Below are 27,955 nucleotides of genomic sequence, written 5' to 3' on the forward strand. Positions count from 1 at the left end.
AGGATGGGTGAACCCTCAGCTTGGGACTTCAGCATACATGGTGACTTGGAGCCACCTGACCAGAGTTGGGAACTGGAAATGGAACTTGTAGAATCCTAGGATTCTTCAGAGGCATTTGAGACTTAAGCTATACTCAGAATGCCTGAAGAATATCCCAGAGGATTCCAGAAGGTCTGGAAAGACCAAAGCCTGTAGGTTTTGTTAAACATCTTAAATAAAGACATAACCCTTGTCAGGTCCCTGTCCTGCTGTTTGTTGGTTGTACCTCTCCTTCCACTCAGTTGCACACCATGGACTCAGACTAGTTTTTGGCTTAGCAAGGCTCCTTCCAGCTGCTTAGAGGGGAGATTGAATCAGGATCTGGGTTAAAATGATGCACTTGAGCCAATACCTTGATGATGTGCTCCGGTTTCAGAGAAGGTCCTTGGATGGTTCAAAGTATGCAGGCAAAGACATAGAAAGCTTAGACTTTTGGTCCAAGAACCTCTTGTATGATATTCACTTGGGTGTTGTCAAAAAGAGATTCCTAGGCCTTATCATAGACCTGTTAAATGGGAAATTCTGGAGGTTGGGCTTGGGATGTTGACTTTTTAATGAAATCTCCAGTAATATTTATGCTGCTATCCAACAATGACTCAGGGTTATATGGCTAAATATTGGCAACACCCTATACTTGTATGCAAGAGAAACCTATAACACATTGCTTTTATCTAACAAAGTCACAAATATAATTTATGTAAGAGAAAGAAGAGGTAGGGGAGAGCTTGAAATGAGTGAATGTTGTTTTCCTTTCCTTGAGTAAGCTACTGTTTTTTTTTTGGCATCTTGCAAAGAAGACAATCAGGGCCATCCAGATGGACAAATAGTGAAATCCATTTTGCTGTGTCTGGATTCTCCCAGAGACCTTGGGAGTTTAACGGCGATATCTTTGGCAGGTAATTTGTGAAGAATGTCCATTCTGGTTCTTAGAACCTCCATCTTAATCCTGATGGGCGTTTGCCATTCTCTTCATCAGGCTTCCTCAGCACTTCAGTTTGAGAACCACCAAAAAGAGCTACTTCAGGCAGGAGCTGATGCTGTCATTCAGGCAGGCAAGAGAACTAGAGACTCAGGCCTCCACAGTCCCTACCCCAGAAATCTTCCTAGATCATTCCAGGCCATCTAAGTGGGATGGCTAGCTAGACCAGAGTGGGACCCCCAGGTGGAGACATGACCCAGAACAAGCGTATGCTTCCCAGAGAGGGCACCCAGTCACATGGTTTAAATTGATGTAAGAGAGTAATATGACAGAGTGGAAGTCTTCCTTGGGGGACACTGGGAGGACAGGGAGAGCAGGTGTTATGAGAGCAATGAGGAGGTCTGGCTGTCATGACTGAGCGAAGGATTCTGGGTGTGAGAGATGACAGTCCTAATGGAGGAATAAGGTGATGAATTTCTAGGAACATGCCTCTGCCTCCAACAGATTTGTCTCAGTAATGATTTTAAGACCAGATTTCAAGAACTTTGCCCAGAGTGGGATGCCTCAAAGAAGCTAGTGGTGAGGACCTGAGGAAAGTGTGCAGCATCCAACCTTTTCCTTGAGAATGCTTCCATAATAATGGTAGCATATACTTTTATATGTTTACTAAATGCCAGACACTGTTCTAAGCATTTTACATATATGTATTCCATCCTCGCTGCAATGCTCTGAGGCAGGTGATATTAACATTACTATTTCAAAGATGGGAGACACTGAGGCACAACTTGCCCAGAGTCACATACAGAGTAAATCTGAGACTTGAGGCACAACTTGCCCAGAATCACATACAAAGTAAATCTGAGACTTGAATCCACTTTATGTGGCTCTAGAGTTTCTGGCTTTAATGATACTTCATCTACGTTTGGCCAATCTCCCCAATTTCTTTTCTCTTCCTGTGGCCATTAAAATATACCAGTTGTCATCAGACCTCTAATGACTTATAGTGTTATCACTCCCAGTGATAGCTGCTTAGTAAGAAAAAGCTGAATATGTACCTAAATGGCATGGACTACTTAGCAGTGGTCATCAATTTGGGAAGGATGTGGAAAACTTTTTCAGTACCCTCCAAACTTCATTTTGGAAGATCCTAGTCTCTGTGGCTATTCTGTACCTCAGGCTTCTGAGCTATCCCTGAAGGCATGTGATCTGCCCAGTGGGCCTCATAATCACCTAAATGACCTGAGCAAGAAGGTGCAAGTACTCACCTCAATGCCTCTAAATATAACTTAAGAAAGTATGTGCATATTTCTTTGGTCCATTTGATTTTCAATACTGAGCTACCAACTAGCTAACTCTACCTACCTAGGGATGTAGGGCTTTTGTCCTCAGCTGCTTGCTCCTTGTCCATAGCTACATAGTAGTTTGATGGCCTGTAGCTACCCCAAGGGAAAACAAATAGTTTTGATCCATGGATCAAAAACCCCAGCCAATGTTCAAAGGCAGTGAGGGCACCGGCATCACTAATCTAGAAACTGACCTAGTAAAATAAACAGTACAAAAGAGCCCTCTACAAAATGGTGCTTAGCATCACCCCTTTTCTCTTTAGATTTGTGTTAATGTGCAGTTGACAGAATCAGACACTTATCTTTCCAATTACAATTAAAAAATGCAGTTCTTCAAGAACATACTGACCTACTTAATTATTACTATTTTTTAAAGCTAAAGAAATTTCTTTTCAAGATGATGAGGTTAAAAGCGTATAAGTAAAATCCGTTGATTTTGAAAATGTGTGTGACTCCTTGGTTAATTGGGACCGTGACATTGTCTGTTTTCCTCATTCAGCTTCTTCTTGGATTGCGACATAGAAGCACTGAAGAAGACATAATTTCATAAATAATTGCTCACCTTTCTGGGGGTATACTGCAACTGTCTTTGATTGATGCAGGCAGGCGTGTTTATCCCCTGTGTTTATACTCTCCAGCTGCTGAATCCTTAAGTGCAATTTCTTGCTGGCAATTTAATCAGCAATCTTCTGCATTAAGAAGAACCCTCCCTGCTTTAGATTTATAAAATGCAGAAACGTTTCAATTCAGAAATAAAGCTACACCAGTCAATGTAAAAAAAACAAAAACAAAAACAAAACAAAACAAAAAAAACCACAAGATTTCCTCATTTTGTACTTTTAATGTAGGGACTTGATTTCTTTCCTTCCTATTGAATTATCTCAAATAGGAAACCCAGTTTATTTTGTATTTACTATCCTATGCTTTTAACACTTTGACATAAGAAGTGATTAAATATTAGGTATGAGTAAAGGCATTCCTGTCGGCCACATCTTACTCCCCTATGTTGTCCTACTTCCTCATTAAATATGATCTAGAGGGTTAGGGCAGGGGCTGGGTGTCACAAGAGATGGTTTCCATCTTGATTCAAAGTAAAAAGCTTCGACTTTGGATAAATCAGTTCATCTCTTAATGCTTTAGTTTTCTCACATTTCAAATGAAAATATTAGGTGCTAAAACTGTTGAGTCTCTTCTGCTCCATTGTTTGAGGTGTCTGTGGATTACTCTCAAACAATGGAGTCTCTTCCTGCCTTGGAGACTATCTGTCTGATGTTGTTCTCTTGCTGGAAGGGTTTCCTCGGTAAGTCTATAAAATAATGTTTAATCCTTGAATCTCTGCTTAAAGCCCATCTACTTTTTCATAGAGTTTTTCTTATGCTTTTGTCTAGAAATAATCTTTTTTCAAACTCCAAGAGCACTTTGTACTTGTACAGCAGTGTTTCTTATTCTGACATGTTGTGAAGTCTTTTTTCTTATTCCCATTAAGACATATGGCCATACTTTTTCATCATTTTATTTAAGGTAGCCCTCAACCCAGTGCAGTCTTTCTCATAGTTGATACATCATACGTATTTATTGAACTTGTTGAATTAATAGGCATAGTGACTTGAGAGGGCTCCTATACTCAAGGAAACAAAAGCTATATGAGAAATGTTTGACTGTTGAGTGAAAAAAAAAGCCAGATCCTCTGACTTCGAAAATTCCACACTGAAATCGATATAGTCATTCAGCCAAAAATGACCTGTGCTGAATGCTGAATTCATTACTTCTGTGCTTAAGTGTCCTGTTTTAAAAGAATGTCTATTCCATTCGAGGCAGATTTATTAGAAGAAAGATATAAAGAATATAGCCATAAAGCATTTAAATGTGGGCCATTTTGTAGACGTCAAATCACCATCAGTTTCTGTATAAATGAATAGTTGAGAAAATTGATCATTTCTCAACGTTTGAAGAGAGATGCATTTCTTAAGAAAATAATAGAGATCAACATTTTAAAGAAGGACTTCCAATCTGCTTAACATTATGCATTATTGAACTTAGGTGGTAAAGAGAATGAAAGCACATTCAACGAGGTCATTTAACCTCTTTGAAAGGCACTGCATAGATTCAGGGAGCTATTACCATGTGACTGCTGGTCTTGCACATGTGTGTTCCTAGGTAAAAATGGGTTCGAGTTCTAAAATATTTGAAAAGCTTTTTTAATTTTTGAAAAATTCAGTTTTTCAGAATTCTGTAAATGGATGGTAATCCCAAATTTAATGAAGTGTCTGTAGTGGTGCATGGTGTTTCTCGGTTGAAGCAAACTCATTATTGTTGTTAGTCGATGGGAGCCAGGTTAATTAAATGTTCCACTTCTAGTAGAATAAGCAGTCAACTGGAGAATCTATTCCCAAATGAAAGAAGTAAATAGAATCTAAGAGAAAGAAGGAAGTGTTAGCAACATGGATTTTGAAGCAGCATTATCCTGGCTAGCCAGGTATACCCAGAACAAGTGAATTTAAAGGAAAAAAAAAATCAAATCTGGAAGTCTAATAGTCTTCTGACAATTGATGGCAGATGGAGAACTTTCCCCTATATTTAATTCTGGTCAAGTTATATTCAATAAAATAGCATTTTTAAATTGTTCGCATCTATTTCCTTGTTATAGATGGAACCAATATAATTAAGGTGAGAAAGAAAAAAAGGATAGAAAGACAAAAGGTAGAAAGAATCAGCAAATAGATTGAGGACATTCATGTATCATCCATCCCTAGATCCACCTACAAAGCTATGCATAGGCAATTCTAATGTGTTTTTTTATTCCCATGGTTCAAGTAAGAAATCTGGATTCCCAGGAACTAGAAGACAGAGAAATGGTTTAGGTGTTAGCAACCCCCAACAGAATGAGGACTGCTGAAGTGAGGAATTGCTCTCAACACTCTCATTCTGAGTATCAAAGTTGCCTCTAGATCCACAAACTAGCTTCTTTCTCTGACTGATTAGTTATTAACCACTTACTAATGATTAATGACAAGAGAGGTTTGTTAAAATGATGAAAGCTTTTTGTCAATGTTGGCCCAAGAGAAATTTCAAACCTAAGAAATTAGATTGCCTCAAAGTGATCCTTGTTTGGTTGATTTTTATGTTACTGTAGGGTTGCAGAATTCACATTGGCTTCTAAACCAGGCTATGTTTATGAGTTCTGAATATGAAGTATAATGAAATTGTCCGTTGATGTTTCAGAGAAAAACAGCTTTATTTTCTACCCAACCATGATTCTTTATTTTCTTTCCATGGCCAAACCTTTCAAGTGAACGCCCTGCACTTGCTGTTTCCATTTCTTACCCTCTACTGCATTTTCAACAACCCACCTCCCTCTTCTGCTCACTCCCAAGTCATGCATTCCCAACTGGTCTCTGGCCCTGGCCTCTTTCCTCTTCTTGTTCTCTTAAACTTCACAGAGCATCTGACATTGTTATTTGCTCCATCTGAAGACATTTCTCTTGATTCTCATGCAATATGATATCCTCATTAGCAGTCCTCTTTGGACTCTGTTTCTTCTGCTTTTTTGGCAGAGATGGGGGAGGTCTGCTCCTCCATTTATATAAAAAAGCTCTTCTGACACACGCCTGACACAGTGTTGTGATTAACTTTTGAATGTTTATCTCCCCAACTAAATTGTCAGGGCACAATACCGAGCCTTTTTTTAATTGCAGCCAAAGCACATTTTCTGGCACAGAGTACATGTTTAGTATGTGTGCTTTGAATCATCAGATGATGGTTTCACTAAAGTGAATGAATGTGTTTCCAATCTCCACAATTAAATGGTAAATTTCGAGAGCAAAGTCTATATATTTTATTTAAGTGCCCATGGTTTCTATGACTATGTTTTGCATACTCAGTTTATATTTATGGATTATTTTCCCAAAGCTAACATTTCTTAAATAGCAAAGCCCTATAGAATTTCCATGATTGCCAAGTAATGACAGTAATCTGAATTTTGCACAGGACGTGAAGATCAAGACTAGTTAAGATATTTCAGAACTAACTGCTCCAAAGAATATCAATGGAGAGCCCAGGTTTAGATCAGTTTTTATATGAAATAGTCAGAAGGGAAGTCAGTCCTGTTAGTGATTAGGGAAATTAGACAGTACTCAGCAAGGAAAATGAAAGCAAGTCTTCATAATCTATGTAGATTATATAAGAATTAGTGTAGAGTTCATTAAAAATAGTACAACATAATTTTTTACTGGATGATTCTAGAAGCAATATTAAGATATTATGTTGTAGATAGAAAACTATCATCTAGATTGTATGTGGTATGAGTATGGCCTATTTACTATTTAATTTCCAGCATGTAAGGAGAATAAAACATATCCTCATGTCTATACTTTTGTTTATTTAAAAAAATTCCTTTGAACAGCTTAAAAACCAATCTCATTATAAATGGAAAGTAGTTTTGGAGAGTTCCTTGAGATACACATATAGGAAAAGACACAGGAGTCAAATGTCCTGTGGTTGAAAGATGGATTTATCACTGAACATCCGTGCTTTTAGGGCATGTCAAACTCCCCTTGTATTGTTTTTTTTTTTTTTTTCATATTTACCTCAGGGGATTGTGAAAATTCAAGAAAATTGGGTTCAAGCAAGACCTTTTAAAATGTAAATTGCCATGCAACTGTAAGGGGCCATTGACTTTGAGAGTTCTGTGGAAAAAATAAATATTTTATTAAAAATGAATTAAGGTCAAAAATGAATTAAATTTTCAGAGATTCCATGTTCCTATAACTCTCTTCACTTAGGCTTGGATAAAGGATCTGACATCTTAAGTGGCTCATCCAATATCTGACATGAGGAGCGTCAGGCACTGGGGAGAATGTAAGCCATTCTCTGTTCCCACAGGGGGCAGGCTGTTTTCATATTACTGAATGATATCTAAGCCTTGAAGGTGGAGGCTTTGGGTCATGATCCAGGGTCCTGGGATGGAGGCCCGCATCGAGCTCACACTGGTCTCTGCTTCTCCCTCTTCGTTTGCCCCTCCCCTTGCTCATACTTCCTCTCAATAAATAAATAAAACCTTTAAAACAAAACAAAACAAAGTGTCAGGCAACATGACAACATGATTGTGAAAGAAGCCTTTTTCATCAGCAAAAGAAAAAAGTCCCTACAGCTGAGGAGGTAACATGTTTTTCAAATGTAATAGATATTTTTTTCTGGTTAAAAATGGTCTGTTTTTTAAAATAGAAATTTTGCTGCCAGAAAGGCAGAGGTATTAACCAATGAATTAATTAGAAACCAAGAAGACTCAAAATGCTTAATATAAAAAATATTTGGTATGCAGATGGAGGACTGTCAAAAGTGTTGTGTCTAAGTAGATTAAACAGACTTTTTTTTTTTTTTTTTTTTTTAAGTGGTCAGTTAACATGCTAAAAAGTTTTGGGTTAGAATTTGAAAAATTCAATGCCAGAAAACAACAACAAACATTTAAATTTTGTACAGAATTCTGAGGATAGCCACAGACACAGAAAGAATGCTAACGTCCTCAATATAGATTAACTCTCATAAGTAGGCAAGGCATGGAGTGACCATCCACAGTATTTCTCATAAATGAGAGGCTACGACACAGAAATAAATAGCTGTTGAAATGCTTCTTTGTCACTTTTCTCATTTTTTATTAACTTCCATGGCTTTCCCAGTAAAGTCTTTATCTAGATGCTAATTAAGCAGAGGTTTGCTTTGCACATCAATTTTTAATATTCACTCCTCATAGTAAAATGAAACCTGCAGCATGCAGCTTCTCCACTTAAAAGCAGCCCTGACCTACTTCCATGTGAAATCAATGGAATACTTACGGAGACTCACAAGCAGCCAACATTTAAGGAGTCCAGCTCCTAATCCGTGTTGGTCTAAAATGTGTTTCCCTGGGCTTCCGTATTCTCCCTTTCTTTATTTTTTTTAAAAGTTAGTTTCTAAGAATAGAGAAGACTGTGGAAGCTATTGAACCAGATAAGTGAAGCCAAACCTGAGTTTTGTGCCCCAGGGGATTGTGAGCCCATGTGTCAGCTAAATTTGTGGTGTCTTCAAATGAACAGAAACCCCCTAGGTCTGGGATTGAGAAAAGGAAAACAAACCCTAAAGTGCACCCACTTACATTCAGATATAACCTACAGGGGAGCAAAATAGAATCTACTAAGAGTAAGGTCTTCAGACACCTATGTTCTAAGGCTTTTGAAAGTAAGACATGTGGTATATAGCAAACTTTTTTGGAGGCTCCTTTGTTAGATACCTGAATTGAAGGGAATGAAATGGGACCAAGAATCATACCCAGCTAGACAGAAAAGCAGTAGTCATCACAGCAAGCATATTGGGGCTCCTCCTGGTGAGCAGTTCCTACTGAAGATCAGGCAAGTTCCCTTCCAGAGTTAACATGCAGACATATAAAGGGTTTGAAGTCACATAAGGGAACAAAACTAGAGAGATGGCCTCATGCTAAATTCCAGAATCCTAAACTAGAGAAGAGTGAACCTGTAAAATTTATGGAAGAAATAGTGTTGAGGGTACACATATCTTTTACTCCCTTGGTTAAGTTTATTCCTAAGTATTTGGGGAATTTTTGATGCTACTAATTCACAAACATTTTAGCCACATATATGTGTTCATTCAGTCTTTCATTCATTTGTTGCATGTTTCTAAAATATGCCAGGCACTATTCCAAGTGCTAGAATTTTTTATTTTGAAACATTAGGCAATAATACCTAAGAATTCAAATCAAGATGAGAGGTACAATTATTCATGAGGAGGATGCCTTATGAGGGAAGATTTGGCAACCAAAAACATAGTTACAAAGATATCAATGGTGTAAAAAAAAAAAGACAGATTTAGAGCTGAGCATTTTATTTTACCTTATTATTCCTTTATTTTAAGAGAGAGAAAGATACCACATGCCCTTGAGTCGAGGGAAGGGGCAGAGGGAGAGATTATTTTTTTTAAGATGTATGTATTTATTTATTTGAGAGAGAAAGAGAGCATGAGCAATGAGGAGAAGGAGAAGCAGACACCCCGCTGAGCAGAGACCCCCCAACTTGGGCTTGATCCCAGAACCCCAGGATCATGACCTAAGCTGAAGGTAGACACTTAACTGACTGAGCCACCCAGGTGCCCCCAAGAGAGAGAATCTTAAGCAGGTTCCACGCCCAGCACAGAGTCTGATGTGGAGCTCCATCTCACAACCTGAGCTGAAATCAAGAGTCAGATGGTCAACTGACTGAAGCACCCAGCTGCCCCTAGAACTCAGCATTTTAGAAAGGCATTGTTTCTCTGTCCCTTGCCTCTACATTGTGCTATTCTGCCCTCCCTGGTCCAGGTTGCAGCATTTCCTTAGGTTCTGAAGCTCACAAAGGCCTGGGCATCTTTGATCCACTCCAGTGGACTGGTTCTCATGACCCTTAGCAGACAAGTGGTTTTTGTTTGAGGCGTAATCATAGCCTCAGCTGAAGAATCTTGCCTTGCAAATACTACTCTATCCTTATTCTCCTCCCATTCCTCCTATTTCTCTTCTTTTTTTTTTTAAACCCATAAGCCACCCCCCCCATTCAGTGGATATTGGAATTTTCTAAGGCTTTATTCATCATTCAGATTGATTTTGCCACAAAGAAGTCAGCTACCAGATAATTTATGAAACAAGGCATCATGGTAATAAAGAATACTGGTAACATCACAGATAAAGAATAATATCGAATCCAAGTCCTGTCTTATTTGCATTTAATTCATAAAAAGGTGAAAAAATAAATCCCTATATTCCTGAGATACTTCACGAATGTGAAGAAAAGATAATACCAAGGTGAAATAAGGGGGCAGGTGACATGCACCCAACCTAAAAGTAAGCTAAAAAAAAGACAGAGAGAGGGGAGATAGGAGAGGAGAGAGAGAGGGAGGGAGAGAGAAGGGAGAGAGAGAGAGAGGAGAGAAGGGAGGGAAGGAGGGAAGGAATGGAAGGAAGGAAGAAGAAAAAAGAAAGAGGAAGAAAAATAGGTGGAATGATACTGTCGTATGAAACTTCCAGAGAACTCTTGTACCCTACCTTCCTTGGCTCCAAAGAGAACAAGTGGAGAACCAGATCCTTAACTTCCTACTCTCTGTCCTTAGGCCATGAGTCACACAGTGGGTGTTCAAAAAATATTTGTTGAGCCTTGGAAATCTTATTTAACTTCCTCATATTACAGACAATCTGAAAACCAAAGAGGTTCAAATACTAGAGCAAAAATAGGATGTTATGTAAAAGGACAATCTGAAAAGAGTTCTGCTCTCTTGAATGCCCTCTAAACATTAAGAAATCAACATTTAAATAGGTATCTATTGGTTTTGCTTATAGCTTTACTTGATCTTCTTGACTAACTTCATTTAAAATACCATTTTTTTGGAGGGGGGAACCAAACTTAGTTAATTAGATACTTTTTCTAAGCAAGTGTTGGGTTTTTTTTCCCCTTCTTCAAATTTATATATATAGTTTTTCCACAAGAAAACTGAAAAATTCCAGATTGGCCAACAGTGATTCCCAAGCATAATTTCTTTATTCTGGACATGTTTAACTAAAGAATTGTTGAATTAAAATCAGCAAGAAATGCAATTCTTTATACATTCAATTCTGTAGTCATCAGTTATATTACCCCTAAAAGGGTTAACATTTCTGCCTTGCTTTTCTTATGAAACCTTAATAGCTATGACTTTTTTTTAACCCTCAAATATGGCCATTAGTAACTGTGATTCTAACAATCTATGTTTTGCATTTGCTTTGATAGAATTTAATTATTCTTTATACCCTTTGTGATGAAGGGATTATTCTTCTTAGCATTTAGTGTTTGCTTCAGGAGCAGTTATGAATGTATTTTCAGAATTATATCTTTCAGGAAGAATGGAAATGATATTTTTCTTCCCATGCATTAATATTTTTAGTGCCTGAATGCCTATTTCTTTTAAAGAAGATTGAAGCATTTTTCCATCTGCCTGTTAAAGTGATTTGAGTCTTAATTAAAGTTGATTGCACCTGTGCAAGTATTCAACTACCCACACACCTCCCACCTACTAGTGGGAAAGCTTGTCTTTCCTTCAAAAATTGAAAGAGAGAACTATGACCTTTTAAAAAAGGCATAGAAAACAGACAACACTGAGAATTAAGTATGATGTTTTGTGGCTATCATAGATCAGTGACTTTGTATCTTCTAATGATTGTTTAGCAGGTGATGTAAAGCAGTCAGTTATCTTCCTTAAATTGCTGATTTCCTTATCAATTATAAGGCAGGCTAGCTGAAGAAGTCAAACAAAAGAGTCAGAATTCGACAACAAATTCGCACTCGCCCACTCACTGATTGTGTGTGACTCTTAGCTTTGGCAGCTCAGTTTCCCCTTATTTATGAAGATGGGGAACAATCGTAATGCAAATGAATAAATAAATGATGGTGATGGTTTTAAAATTCGATGTGGTCAAACATTTTTCTTCTCCATCTATAAAATATTTTTCAAGGAATTTTAATAAATATAAAATAGTTTAGCTCCTATTTTTCCCCTTTATCCTGTATAAGGAAAGATAATTAAAATGCTTTCAGCTAAAATAGGGAAAAGCAGGGAAATAGAGAACTCAGGCAGGCTACAAAAAGAGTAATGAAAAGTATATTAAATGTTGCTAAAAATGTTCCATTAAGTGTAGAACAGTGTTTCTGACCCCTGGCTTTACTTTAGAAAATCTTGGGAAGCTTTTAAAAAATTACCGACATTAAAAAAAAAAAAAATTTACCCATGTCAAGGCCTCAGCCTCAGCAATGTAATATAATTGTGCCCCAGGCATGAATATTTTTTAAGGTTCCCCAAAATTTCTAATATACAGTTGGGGCTGGGAATCTTGAATGCAGAATATATTCTGGTACTTATCAGAAGAATCCTAAACTTGAAGATCCTTGAGTCCAGATGCCTCATTTAAAGAGAAGCAAATGAAGGTTCAGAAGGGGCAGGCAATTTGCCCAAGGCCTCCCTGTCAATTAGGGGCTAAATTTGAACTGGTGCCTAGGGCATCATAACCCAAGACAACTCTGTTTACATTACACCATGTTGGGGTTGGGACTTCCCAGATCTTGGCATTCACAGGTATGAACCCTGTGCACTTGGTTCCTAAATTGCCATATGAATCCATGCACTGCATTATTAGCACCAATTTTATATCTTCCAACAACATCTAAACCATTTCTATAAAAATGTGGCAATAACACATGCAACAGAAACATCAATTTTGATCCCAAATGCCTAATGGTAATTTCCTGTGCACATTAACTCAGTCTTGAGGATACATAAAAGTGCCCTACATAACCAGTCTTCCCAATCTATAAAATGTCTAATAGTGGAATATTGTTTTGATCTTTCCAGTGATTCTCTTCTCTACTATTGTTCAAAAGGTTATTCTGACTTTGCTGCCTAAGAAAACAGATGAAAACAGAAATGCTGTAGAGGCCATTGGTAGAATTCCACATTTTTTCCAATAGAAGAAAAAGTTAATTTGGATTCCTTCCATTTGATAGATAATTGGTCTGCTTTCTCCCAGTGGTCTTAGTAAGCAGCGATTTTGCTCATAAAGCCAAATTCTCTTGAGTACCTCATAAAGGGCAACTCAAGTTATAGCCATGTTTTGTTTTGTTTTGTTTTTTTTTCTTTCATTCCCTTCATACTATTGTTACTTCTCCTTGGGCTTGGCATTGTTTCTTCTGCACTTTGGCTGTGTAATTGCTCATGCTATTGGCAGCACCTAAGGATGTCTTGAATGTAAAACCATCCCTCTTTTGTCCCATGGTAAGGTATCATAAATTAGTTTGAAAACCTCCTTAAAAGAGGCCAACATTACAATCTTAAGAACACTGGGCTCCAGTAGGTGGCATATCCATCAAATACCAGTTCTATAAGGTATTTAGTACATACAAATTCCATTTCACTTTAAACTGAGGAAACAAGCATATAATTTCAAGTTTTGGCCCTTCTTTTTAATTTTTTCCCCATAAAATTTAAGATCCAGGAAATATCTTAAGGATGATCTGGTCTAAATCCCTTATTTGATAGATGTATACAAAAAGCACAGAAAGAAAACATATGCAGTGTCACCTAGATGATAGCAGAACCATTACCAGGGTCAACTTGCCCAAACAATTAAATCCAGAGATCTTTGTACCATAACAGTCTCTCTTCAGCATTGCTGTGACTAGGGCAGTAGGAAGGAGGAAAATGTAAAAATCGCATATGTTTGAGTCCCTGTGGCCTCCTTTCTCCAAGAAGATTCTTTTTTAGATTGTTAGCTTTATGTTAATTTACTGTCTTGTGTCCTACTTAAGAATGACTCTAGTGTCAGGTCTTCTATAACTGTTGGCATATGATTTTGGAATTTGTCAAAAGATGTAGATATCTTAAAACATCCTAAGTCAAAATGTGTGCCTGATCCAGGTTATAAAGATTTTATAACCCTAAAACTCTCTTTGCCAAGTTTTCAGAATTCTATTTGTCCCTCTAAGTGATTTTTACCAGTAATTTCCCTATAATATATGTGAAGGTACTGGACGTAGAGGGAGTGAGATGAGCTTTAGAATGTTAGGTCTTAAATGAGAAGGAAGAGCTAAAAGCCCACCATTGGCATTATAGGGGCCGCCAGGAGCTGTGGCCATAAATATTTCATATGATAAATTATAAGGATACATTTGCATTTTTATGCACTATTTTAAAGCAAAAAAGAATTGTTGAACAATAAGGACACTTTCCATAATTATGTTCTGATTTTAATATGCAGAGAATTGACTCTGAGTTCAGGGTAATTACTTAATGAATTCTCAGTATAACCTTGTCTGGTATTTTTCTCTCTAAATTTTGACATCAGATTAAGGCCAGACAATGAGGTGGGCTAGTAAAAAGTGATTTCTCTTGTCATTAAACATATGATGTTTTTTTGAGGTTCAGAAAGTGAACTTCATCTAGTATATAGTCACAAGTTTATCTACATTAAGTGCAAACACTAAAACTTGTTTATAAAAAGATACACTATAAAATATTTCATCTTTCTACATCTTTGCATCCATGTCTATATACCCCATTGAAAAGGATGTTTAAGAAGTTGATGGCATCATAATGTTCAGATGATGATGTCTGAAGTTCTGTGGATTTCAAGTGCCCAGGGATAATATGGTACTAATAACGAGCCTCTGACCCTCACATATCTTCCTCTTGGTCCTTCTTGCATACTTCCCCTGAGAGAATCTTCCTGCAATGCTGATGGCATCACATACCCTCAAAAATACAAACTCTAGCTTGTCACTCAAAACCCTTTTTTTTTTTTTTTTAGATTTTATTTATTTATTCATAGAGACAGAGAGAGAGAGAGAGGCAGAGACACAGGCAGAGGCAGAGGGAGAAGCAGGCATCATACAGAGAGCCTGACGTGGGACTCGATCCAGGGTCTCCAGGATCACGCCCTGGGCTGCAGGCGGCGCTAAACCGCTGTGCCACCGGGGCTGCCCTCAAAACCCTTCTTGAGGGATGCCTGGGTGGCTCAGTTGAGCTTCTGCCTTTGGTTTAGGTCATGATCCTAGGGTCCTGGGATCAAGTCCTGAATCGGGCTCCCCATGGGGAGCTTGCTTCTCCCTCTGCCTATATCTCTGCCTCTCTCATTGTGTCTCTCATGAATAAATTAAAAAAGTCTTAAAAAAAAACCCTCCTTGATTTGTTTCTTCTTAACTATGTAAATTTAGGCCCCATTCTTTCCTAATATAAAAGCTTTCTTCTAGATAGTCTGAACTTATCATGGAGCCTGAACCATTGTTCTTCTCCACCATTCTTTTTAAAGTATTGTGTTTGCTTCCGCTTTTTTTTGTCAAGCTAGAAGTTCCCACCTCAGGATCAGCTTTTGGGAGGACACATCCAATGAAAGTGCCATGTGTGTTCAACAATTATGGTGCAGCTACTCTAGAGAACAGTGTGGCAGTTCCTCAACAAGCTAAAAATAGAACTACCATATGATCCAACAATTGCACTAATAGGTATTTACCCAAAGGATACAAAAATATACATTCGAAGGGGTACATGCACCCTGATGTTTATAGCAGCATTATCAATAATAGCCAAACTATGGAAAGAGCCCAAATGCCCATTGGCTGATGATTGGATGAAGAACATACAGCATATAGATACAATGGAATACTACACAGCCATCAGAAAGAATGAAATCTTGCCATTTGCAATGAGATGGATGGAGCTAGAGTGTGTTATGCTAAGTAAGTCAATCAAAGAAAGACAAATACTATATATTTTCATTCATATGGGTAATTTACAAAACAAAATGGGTGAACATTCAGGAGGGGAGAAAGAGAGAGAGAGGGAAACAAATCATGAGAGACTCTTAACTCTGGAGAACAAACTGAGGGTTGAAGGAAGGTAGTGGGTGGGGGGATAGGATAGATAGGTGATGGGCATTAAGGAGGGCACTTGTTATGACAAGCCCTGGGTATTACAGTAAATGATGAACCACTGAACTCTCCTCCTAAAACCACTATTGAAATGTATGTCAACTAACTAGAATTTACATTAAAAAACCTAGGGGCACCTGGGTGACTCCATCAGTTGAGCATCTGACTCATGATTTTGGCTCAGGTCATGATCTATGGATTATGAGATGGAGCCCTGTTTTTGTCTCCATGCTCAGCAAAGAGTCTGCCTAAGATTCTCACCCTTTCCCTGCCCATGCAAGCTCTCTCTCTCTCTCATAATAATTAAATAAATATCCGAAAACTAATAATAAAATAAAATGCAAAAACAACCCCACAAAAAACGAATATTTCATTTCTCCTAGCTTGCAAAACTCATTTAACCCACCCTCCCCCTCCCCTTTCCATTCTTCAAATCACTATTTAATCAAGATTTCTTGGCCTCTCAACTAGGAAAAATCATCTATTATAATTTCATTGTGCTCTATCATCTCTTCTTATTGCTCTTACAGAGCTCTAATACTGTATTAGTTCCTATAAATTGTTTTTTTTTTTTTCCTCTCTCTTAGAAAAGGAACCCCGTGCAGCTAGAGGTGTTCTAGTCTCTCACTGTCGTGGTGCCTGGCACAAAAAATAGCTTATATATATGGAGCAAGACATATGCATTTTACTATGGATTGAACATAATAATAAGAAAAAATATTATTATTTTTCTACACTTGCCTTTTTAAATCAAAGCAATCCAAAAAAAGTATATCAGAGTAACTACTAAAAGCAGTCTTGAAGAAAATGCATGTTCTTTGTTTTCTGACTTGTTTCACTGTTACTGATAAATATCACTTAATAGCTGTGCTTTGGATTACACAGTGTGCAGTGGGAATTTAATCCAATCTTAAAACTGCTGTGGACCTCTATATAACTTGCATGTTAAAGTGTCTCAGGGGCTGAGTTGTGCATAATCTATGCAATCTAGACTGACAACTGATTTCTCCCAAATCTCATTATATTAATGTTTTTGCTTATATAATCTTCATTTTTTTTAATTCCTTTTTAAAATATTTTATATATTGGGGATCCCTGGGTGGCTCAGCGGTTTGGTGCCTGCCTTTGGCCCAGAGCATGGATCCTGGAGTCCAGGGATTGAGTCCCATATCAGGCTCCCTGCATGGAGCCTGCTTCTCCCTCTGCCTGTGTCTCTGCCTCTCTGTGTGTGTGTGTGTGTGTGTGTCTCATGAATAAATAAATTAAAAAAAAAGTCTTTGGCTTAAAAAAAATATTTTATATATTTATTTGAAAGAGAGAGAGAGGAAGGAGGAGAGAGGGAGAGGGAGAAGGAGAGAGAGCATCTCAAGCAGACTCTGCACTGAGCACAAAGCCTGGGGGAGGTTTGATCTCATGATCTTAGGATCTTGACCTGAACTGAAATCAAGAGTCAGACACTTAATGGACTGCCCAGAATCTTCAAATTTTTAAAAAAGAAAGGTGGGCTTTAAAAATTTTTTGATTACCTTTTATTATTTTTAAAAGATTTTATTTATTTATTCAAGAGAGACAGAGAGAAAGGTAGAGACACAGGCAGAGGGAGAAGCTGGCTCCCTGTGGGGAGCCCAATGCGAGACTTGATCTCTGGACCCCAGGATCACACCATGAGCCAAAGGCAGATGCTCAGCCACTGGGTCACCCAGGTGTCCCTGATTACCTTTTAAAATAAGGTAAATAATTCTCCTTCTTAAGAGAATCCCAAGAGAAGAAGAGAAAACCAAACAAAGCCTCACTGGTGTGGCTATTTGTTCAGAGAGATCTGGGTTCAAATCCTGATTCCTCCAATTACCTACCTCTGACTGGCTCTGGTGAACTTATTCATAGCAGGACTTTTAAGTTTCCTGAACAGTGAAAATTATCACTATACAGGCCTGGAAAGACTATGCAAAGATTATAAATATTATTTATAAAGAGTATAGTGCAACATCTGATGCATAATAGCCACAGATTCCATAGCAGCTTTCATCACATGCTGTTGCTGGCATTATAAGACATTGTTTAGAGCTGGCATTGTGCTTTTCCAGTAGTAACTAGGAAACAGGGAAAAACATTGAGGGTATTATCTATATTTTTTAAAACCAGGACTCCTATTTATTTCAAGTCTCCTAATCAGGTAGCAAGAAAAAAATTTGGATGTTAGGTTTGCCAACGATGGTAAACAACTCATTAATGTTTTTTAAGAGCTTGCTTTCTTAATTTATTTTCTAGTTCACTATGATTTGACTGGCAGGGGAATTAAGCTACAAAAAAGTCACCTTGACAAATGTAAAACATTCTGAAATATAAAGCAGAGGTATATTTTGGAACAGAAATAGTAATACTATTGAATCTTCATGAGCTATTTTGCTTTTTGTACTAGCTTTGGCATTATAGATGTATACAATTTTAGACTCAAGAGGATTACTTAGAAATACTTTATTTCAATCTACAATTTTGTTTGAAGAAATCAAGGTTCAGGAAGGATGTTTTATTGAACTGACCTGAGCGTGGACTCCAGATTCTCAACCCCACTCCAGAATGGTTCTGAGAAATATTTTAATTTATTGTGAAGATTTCCCAAATTTATCTAATTCATATCAAAATAATTTTTATATTAAAGATATAGTCACTATCTTACTTGTGAAATTTTTTAAAGGTCTTATTTTTTAAATTATTTTCAGAGATTTCATTCTTTGCTAGTATTTTGGGTGAAAAGAATTGTGTGGCATTATCTTCATTCAAATGAATATAAATAAAACATATAAGCTGTTTGAATGATCCTTTTAGATATTCTTCCCCTTGTACATTCAGCATATAATTATTGAAACCATAGTATTTAAGATATTTATTAAATACTCAATAAAAATGTGTTTGTCAATTTTATGAAGTATTTTTGTTACAATTAGAATGAAGAGAGAAGCATTGCCTGCCAAATGGTTACACTGTATTTGGCAATTTAACCAATCTCTCTGCCCCTCATTTTTCTGTCAATATGCCAATAAAAATATTGTCCTCAGTAGAAAGTGAAGGATTTTGTATTTAAACTATATTTTATAGGAAAGAAAATGAGAAATAATATCAGTTAAAGTGTACATTAGGGTAGTTCAATTGCTATAGCAAAAAACTACAAAACCTCAATGGCTTTATATAATATGGTTTATCTCTTGTTCATGTCATAGGACATGACAAATGTCCCAGGCATGTGATAATCAATTACTGGATTCAGTGGAAGATGGAGAGTTCTCCCCACAGTTATTGGAAAGTTGCCATCTGGTGACTTTACCAGCACCAGTACCTGGGACCTCAAAAAAGTCTCAGCCAGCAGGAGGGGATTTCATGGGAATTTTTATGACCTGAACTGGAGGTGGCATACATCACATGTACTCACATTCTAAAGGCCAGACCTCAGTTATGTGGCTCTTCCTCACTGCAAGAAATGCTGGGTTGTATAGTTTAAGTGCAGTCCCAGAGAGAACAAATTTGGCCAGCATCTGACTGGACTCTGCCCACAGGTCCCTTAGCTTCTACATTATAAGAACAAAAGTACAGATTGCATTCTCTCGGTAAATGTCTCTCATTACCCTGCAATACTAGAATTTCTTAAAGAAACTGTTACTAAACTATGTCAAGGGATCCCTGGGTGGCGCAGCGGTTTGGCACCTGCCTTTGGCCCAGGGCGCGATCCTGGAGATCCGGGATCGAATCCCACGTCGGGCTCCCGGTGCATGGAGCCTGCTTCTCCGCCTGTGTCTCTGCCTCTCTCTCTCTCTCTCTCTCTCTGTGACTATCATAAATAAATTAAAAAAATTAAAAAAAAGAATTAAAAAAAATAAACTATGTCAACATTTGAGCTGTGCCCGATGACTTCAGTGAAGTTTTTTTTTTTTTATTAGAGATAATTTGGCAGTATCTCTACAATCCTCATCCACCTTCATAGAAAAAAGAAAGGCAAATAATTAAATCATCTGGATGTTTAATTGAGAGTTTTTAAAGACCAAACATGGTGTTTGAAATTCTACTTGTTATTGCACCCTATGATAAGTGTTATTCCCTGCAACCATAAAAAAAAACAAAAAACAAAAAACAAAAAAAACTGTTGAATATAAGTCAGTATGTGAGTTCCAATGTCTTATGGTGAGAGATACATGCTGGGCAGTGGCCAGGAAACCTGTCTCTTTATCAGGTCTTTGCTAATTACCATCTGTGTGACCTTGTGCAAGATGTGTTAAGACTCTGAGCTGTTTGTACACCTGTAAAGGGTTAGGATTATTTGTGTTTCCTCTCCTGCTTCAGTGTGTGTCATCTAGTTTATTATTTTGTTAAGTAATGTGCCCCATCTATCTTATTAAATGGAAGTGCCTTCTTCACCCAAACCTGGACTTTCTTTTCAATTTTATTTAAAGCCATGTAATCTCCAGATGCCTGAGCTATTGTTCTTTGTCTATTTATATTTGAAGAGATGACATCCTTTAAATGTTGGAATTGACATAACTGATCCCAAACGACAGAGTTCACATGACAGAGAAGCAACAATAAAAAATAGAAAATTGGCCCTGTCCCAGGTGCCCTTTTGTTGTGGAAACATGGGAGCCTGTGCCCTCTTTTCCCTGGAGACTCGGGAGATGGAATAACAGAAGTGCAAAGAGAGGACTCCAGTTCTCACCTGGACTCTAAGGAAAACCATGTCAGGCTGTCTGGCTCTGAGCAGCTCCAGACGCCACAGTTTTAAAAGACACCATGATATGCAATTAGTGTCCAGGCCAGGGTGCCTGGGAGAGTGAAAGTTCTAGATTTGTACAGTGAAGAAGAGGTGAGCAGCAGGAGACTGATTGCCTCACTCTGGATTCTAAAGGATGTCTGCTTTAAAAACAGAAATAGACTAGTTCTGAGTTGCTCCAGAAACCGGACTACCAACAACCAGCAAATGGTGGTGCTTGGAGGGAGGCCGACTTGGGCTCTGTATGAGAGCTTTCTAGCAATTAAAGATGTTCAAAAGCCAGCCAAACTTTCCCATGAGGTGGGAAGTCTCCCCTCCCTGGAGCTCTCCTCCCAAAGGCAGCCAGCCAGCTCAGTAATGACATATACACACCTTACTGTTCATGAGCTCTTGACACTGATTTCTAAGGTCTCTTTCAGCTTTAAATTTGATGATTGAATCAAATATCATCTGATAATGGAATTTAGTTCAGTGCCTCCTTCAGCACTTCCAAGGTGCAGTTTTTTTTCTGCCTAATTAATCTGCCTCGATCACCTTTCATTATTTCCATTGTTCAGCAGTTGGAATAGAATGGAGGGACTTTGATCCTGCTGATTATGCCAGTAGGAGGGGATAATTCCTGAAGCTTTTTTTTTTTTTTTTTGTCCACAGGAAGCTCAAATGCTCATCAGCTGTATAAACTTTGGTCCCTTTGTTACCAGCCACCAAGTTCATTTGTAACCAAGGGATCCCTATGTGAGAGGGTGAAATTTCAGAAATAACTAGTCACAAACCACATACATAAAAGCCTCTTGTGTAAATCATCTGAATCATCTAGATGTTCATAGAAGCAATTAAATGATATGGCAAGTTAATTCTTACATATTGCAAAAAAGAAAGGAAGGAAGGGAGAGAGAGAAGAAAGAAAGAAAAACAAAGAAGAAAGAAGAAAGAAAGAAAGAAAGAAAGAAAGAAAGAAAGAAAGAAAGAGAAAGAAAGAAAGAAAGAAAAAAAGAAAGAAAAAAAGAAAGAAAAAAGAAAGAAAGGGTGTTCCTCCAGGAAAATAGTGTGACTGGCCATATTTCCAAATAATACTCATTTTCCCAGGCAAATAACTTTTCTGATCTGCCAGCATGTCAGTTAGAAACATAACCTATACGTATAGGTAAACAAAAATAATTTTAGCTAACTCATGTTTGTCATTGAGGGTTATTGGTTCATGGTATGGCCTGAGAGCCAGGTGAGAATGGAGAGGTAGGAGGGAGAGGCTGTGCGGTGTCATGGCCATCAATGGGCTTGGATCCAGGAATGAAGGCTAATTAATGAAGGCTAATTCACCCAACTAACCTGGGTGAAGCATGCATGCACTCATGCATCCTGTCAGTTCTCACTGAGGGCTCTGTTAGATACTGAGGACCAACATGAAAGATATAGTCTTTAGTCTTAAGAAGCTGCTATAGTCTGGTGGGGGAACTAGACATATAAATCAACTACATGATCTTCCTAGCCAGACAAGAAGCAAGTCTGGAAAGAGGATAATGCTGTCTGTTTTAATGTGTGCAGTCCCGCAGATGGCCATACATAAAGGTCCTTCAGTACAATCGTGTTTTCTTTGTCTCTAGAGCTTCAGAGGGATTTTTAAGTTTCTGAGACTTATACGATTCCTCTGTACCATTTCTTTTCTTTTTTTTTTATTGTATTTATTAATTTGAGACAGAGAGAGAGAGAACAGGGGAGGAGCAGAGGGAGAAGGACAAGCAAACTCCATGCTGAGTACAGAGCCTGACGTGGGGCTGGATCCCACAACCCTGAGATCATGACCTGAGTAGAAATCCAGAATCCAACACTTAACCAACTGAGCCACTGAGCCATGCTCCTCCTCTGTACCATTTCTGTTTAGAGAGTAAATGTGGTTGAGGAAGAGTGGGTCAGAGAAGCTGGGAAAACTCAGTATCTGATGGGGGACAGATGTGCTGGTGAAAGCCATCCAACCTGGGAAGCCAAGTCCTTCTAGATGGCCCAGGACCCCCCCCCCCCCAGGGAAGGGATGTAGAGGGAGGAGTAAGGTAGAAACCAGAGAGATAAGAGTAGGTCCAGAGACAGCATAAAGAGGGGAAACTCTGAGAAAGAACTTCAGAATTAGCAGCATGAAGCGTGATGAGATTGAAAGCATGAAGAGAATATTTTGGTCATGAAAAGATTGCTCCTAGTCTCTTATCTTTACTTGTCCTTTAACTTGAGTGCCGCAAGAAGTTTAAGACAATAATACGCAGAGTGTAGAGTCTGAAAGACAAATGTAATGAAATATGCATGCATTTTTCACAGCAAGATTTCAGCTCAAGATCAGATTTCAATGTGAGAATCAGATTTTGGATCAATAGAGGACACTCAGTCCTCTAGCTATATGAGCACCTTCCATATAGTTGGCCCTATGCTACGTGCTCAGGCTGTAAGAACTTAGATCTGAAAGAACTAAGGTCCCACTTAGAAATTTACCAGAGGACCCAAGATTGATATCTACCAGGAAGGTTTATGGTAGTAAAATCAATTTTGTTTTTCAGGCTTTAAGAAAACATTGAAGTATATGGATATGGATAAATACCTCCTGATTCCTCTGAATAAATTTCTTTGAGGTTTCAACACGTCTTTTTCAAAGATTTTATTTATTAATTCATGAGAGACAGAGAGAGAGAGAGGCAGAGACATAGGCAGAGGGAGAAGCAGGCTCCCCACAAGAAGCCCAATGCAGGACTAGATCCCAGGACCCCGGGATCACACCCTGAGCCAAAGGCAGATGCTTGACCACTGAGCTACTCAGGAGTCCCTCAACATGTCTTACTGTACATATTTCTTAGTCTGATCGTCTGCTTTCCATTTACTTGCAACAGCTATGTTGAAGATTTTCACATTATTTTATTTAGAAAGTGCATCTTATAGGAAGCTTTTTTGAATATCTGTAGGAAACTAGATTTATTCCCAAATAAAATTCTCAATAGTACTTTCATGATTTCCTTCTGTTTAGGAGGCAGACGATAAGGTATAGTGGTGCAATTCCGAGTAGCACGACATCTTCCACCCTTTTGTTCAAGTTTCCTTAAATATATCTGCCAAAATTCACTGAAGACTAACCTCTGGGACTTGAACACAAAGAAGGAAGAAAGAAAGAAAAAAAGAAAAAGAAAAAGTCTCCTTTTTGTTTCCAAAGCTGTATTGGGCTTTTACTGAGTTGAGGTTTGAGACCTAAGTGACACTTCCCTAGTATGTGTATGCAAGTAATTTGAATGAGAACAAAGAAATTGATGTTGGTGAAGGTGCCTTGACACACATCCTCAGCCTTTCATATTTAAAATGTTGTCCAAACCTGCAGGAAAGAGATTGGATCCAATGTTATGCATAAGCATTTTGTTAGCTTGATAAGTTTCAGTTCCAGTGGAAGAAGACTAGTGTGCATGAGAGAGAGAGTGTAAAAGCTGAATATGGGTAGTGGAAAAAAATACAGAAGTTGATAACGAAAGCAAGTATCTTCAATGTTTTGTTTGAAATCTGAAAGGAAGGTAAAGGGAAACAGATGGGTCATTAGGCTTTGAGGCTGTGACATTTGGAAGCCAGAGTTACATTTTCCTTGAAACTGTGAATAAACAGCTTGGAAATTGTCTATGATGTTCTTTTCTGCTACTGGTTTTATTCCATTTGACTCAGGGCACTGAAAAGCAAGTGTTAGTTAAATTGTCTTGCTGTAATTATTATGCTGGAATGTATCACTTTTTAAATATTTTTGCTTTCTAGATTTGATTTTAGTGTAACTGGGACTTAGGCTTATTTGAGGCCCATGTAAAGGCCAGGAATCTTTCTGAGGTTGTTATTATAAGACTACCCTCCTGGTTTAAGTTTTATCTCACAAAAAAATATTCATGACATGTGTTTACACAACTGCGTAGCTTCTTGGAGCTGGAAAGGACTATAGCAATGTGCATATAAATGAAGAGCAAACAAAGGAGAACTGGCAAAGGCTATTTATTCAGAGCTTGCTCCAGCAAGGCAGTTAGCCACCATTATTTACAATAGCAGAGATTTGAAGGCAGGGAGAAGAGTGGGAAAGTTTTGGGAGAAAAACTTAGTGAGAAAGAGGCTAGACTTCAGCTCTGCCCCAAATGGAGGCTGCTGGCATGGGGAAGCTGCAAGCAGGCCAACCAGGAGGGGATCCTATGTGGTTGGATAAGGATGCAGATCTGATTTTCTCCGGTGGTCCTATGTTGGAAGCAGAGGCAACAATTCCAGAAGCTGTCAGTTATTAATTAAATCCTGGCTGTTTGGGGCCAACTGTTACAGAGATTATTGTTAGGCTGCCTGGGTTGGTTGCTAGAGATAGTAGCCTGACTTTCTGTAAATCTGACTTAAGAAAAGTAGATTGGATTTCTGGGCTCATTACTGTAGATGATGGGTTGGAGTTCTATTTTTATAAGGGGTCTGGCAATTTTCCATTTGTGTTTTCAATCTCTCTTATCTAGTCCAAATGTAGAAAGATGAAATAAATTCATAAAGAACAAATGGCTACTATTTATTTAAATTAATAATATCTTTTATATGTGTGGCACTGCTGAGTTTCTAAAATATTTTAAAATGTAGAATATCATTAGATCCTTCAAATTAAATGGGAGAGGTTAGACTAGGCTGGTATTATCTCTATTTTGTAGGTAAGAAAAATGAAGCCCTGAGAGAAGAACCCAAGTGCTCAGTGACATGGGTTACTGGTCCATGACCATGCCAGGGTTGCAAAGCTAAGCCACTCAGATGGCCTCACCTAAGGCTTCTTACTGCATTACAAATCTATTCTGTTTCTGCCTCACAGTTTCAGGTAATGGGGAACCAAAGAGGGACATTTGTATTCTCACACTGATGACAGTTGATGAGTATTTGAACTTAAATGTAACGAAATCAAAATACAGATTCTCTGAACCATTGCAGTTATTTTTTTCACTGCAGTCTTTCCCAATGATTCCTCATTTGAATGAAACTTTCAACCTGGTGAATTTTACAACCTGTGATTGTTATATAATCAGATTTTGGAAAATACTATTAGCTCTGTGCCACTTTAATACATTTATAACACTTGCTCCATTCTCTTATTCCATTAGGAACGTTGTATTTCCTACACACATCAGAAAGATGCCTGAGGAGTTGAGAAACGTACTAAATTAATTAATTAATTAAATATCTATTGAGCAGTATTGAAGGTGCTAAAGACACCAATGGATAAAAGCTAAACTAAGCAAGACAAAACATAGTCCCTGCTTCCAAGAACTCAGGGCCTCTTGAAAAGAGCAGATACGTGGAAAGATATTATAAGACAATGTCAACGCAGAGATGACCAAATCCCAGCATGGGGTGGGGATATGGGTGGAGGAGACCTCAGAGGGATACTTAAATTGAGTAACCAGGACCCAGGAGTCTTCCCCGAGCAAAGACAAAGTACAAAGGTATTCAAAGCAAATGAGGTAAAAGATAGTAGCACTAAAAACAGCCTTGTTTTGTTGGAGATGGAGTGGGGAGGAAGAAGGTTCAACCAATTTAGTAGTGTTTCTTGAATGTAATGTTCAGGAGGGAAGCAATGAAGTCAAAGAGAAAGGGAAGAGTGGCATAGTGGGGAATCTTGTGGGTCATGATAAGGAGATTAGACATAATTCGGTGGGTAGTAGAAGGCTTCAGGAAGGATTTTAGTCAAGGGTACATGATAAACAGGTTTGCATTTTCTGTTTGTTTGTTTTTGTTTTTAAACACTTCTCCATGTGCATTATAGAATGGCTATCCCATCCATTTCCTGAGACAACACTGTTTTGAACGTAGCAAGTGGTTATTGCTCATAAACCATCTTTACTACATGTGTTTTTAAACACTTATGTATATGTGTAACAGAATGGCTATTACTTCCATTTGCTGAAAAATACACTTGGTTAGATTTGCATTTTAAACAGATCATTTTGGCAGTATATGGAGCTCAGACTTCAGAGAGGCAAGGATTGAGAGTAGTAGACAAGCTACAATAATTCAAGGGCAATGATTAAAGTTGGAACCAAAGTGATTGAGGTAGATGTGATACAAAGTGCAACAGAAGGCAAAGCAGGATATTCATAAATAAAATCTGTAGAATCTGCAGACTGATAGATTTGGGGAGTACCAGTTAAAGGAAGGGAAAGATAAGTATCCAGCATTAGCTGGACAGGACAGGAGGAACTATTAGTTTAGTAAGAAATGGTGTCAGTCCAATGCCTTAGATGTTAAATGTGATCCATGGGGCATGCAGATGGACTCACCCAGCAGGCAGTTGGATAAGTGAGTCTAAAGCTCTGAATAATGATCCAGGCTTGTGATAAAATCTTTAGAAATCACTATCAATCCTGGAAGATAAAATCACAGGAAGGAGATTATATATATATATATATATCTCGAATGAAAAGAATAATGGCTAAGCTAGCATCTTGGGGACAACATGTAAGGGATGAGTAGAGGAAGGGAACATATGAATGACAAGGACATGGTATTGAATGTAGAATACAACCAAGGAAGATGGGTGCTTATAGAAGCCAAGAGAATTGAAGATATACATGAGAGTAGTCAAAGAGTTGTCAAATGTTTTAAAAATGTTTTGCCAGCTAGAAGGCAAGAGGTGATCTTAGCAAAAACAGTTTTAGCAGAGTGGTGGACTGAATTCATGAATTCATAGTAGGTAGTAGAATGAATAGATGATGAGACAGTTAAGACTTTGAGTCTAACATGCTCCTTTAGAAGTTTCCTTGAAGTTGAGCACAATAGTTACCAAAAGACTCAAGATTCATTGAGGTTCTCCTCTTCCAAGGAGAAAACTGTTTCCTGGTGATATTAACCTGCACTACTCAGAAAAGAAGGCCCCACATGCTCTCTGTCCCTGTTATATTTAAATGTTGTAATCTCCAACCCACTTCCAAGTTGACAAAAATATATCGAAAGCATTTTAGAAAGTCACTCTTTAATGTTTTAAAGGGATCTGGGAAGGATGTGACTTTTGTTTAACGGAATGTAATTCTGGTTGATACACAGAATCGACAGAGGAACTCAAAGTCCGAAGCCACAGCACGGAGCCGTTACCAAAGTTGGACAGCAAAGAAAGAGGGCATCATGGGGCATCTTCCAGAGAGCCTATCAAAGCTCAGGAATGGGATGGAACACCAGGACCGCCTGTGGTCACCAGTAGAATGGGAAGATGCTCTGTGAGCCCCACCTTGTTAGCAGGAAACCACAGCTCAGGTAAGAAAAATAATGATCTTTCAGATGCAATTATCACTTAGAGAACCATAACCACTGATATAACTGTCTCTACTCACGGAGACAGCATAAGTAGCCCTTCACACAAAGGGATGAGCTAATATGTTGCACCACTCCAGGGAGCATTATTCACGTGGATGATAGAGTAGTGAATAGT

General features: G+C 38.2%; 1 protein-coding gene across 4 annotated transcripts in view; it reads left to right on the top strand.

Annotated features, from left to right (window-relative positions):
* The window catches only part of NYAP2 (neuronal tyrosine-phosphorylated phosphoinositide-3-kinase adaptor 2), a 263,289-nt gene that overhangs the window by 164,375 nt on the left and 70,959 nt on the right, over positions 1-27,955 (top strand). For all 4 annotated transcript variants that reach the window (XM_077869001.1, XM_077869002.1, XM_077869000.1 and 1 more), the window contains one exon: positions 27,574-27,780. In XM_077869001.1, coding sequence (XP_077725127.1) covers positions 27,574-27,780 — 207 coding nt within the window. The remainder of the gene's footprint in view (positions 1-27,573; positions 27,781-27,955) is intronic.

Source organism: Canis aureus, chromosome 24, assembly GCF_053574225.1.
Source record: "Canis aureus isolate CA01 chromosome 24, VMU_Caureus_v.1.0, whole genome shotgun sequence".
Lineage (NCBI taxonomy): Eukaryota > Metazoa > Chordata > Mammalia > Carnivora > Canidae > Canis > Canis aureus.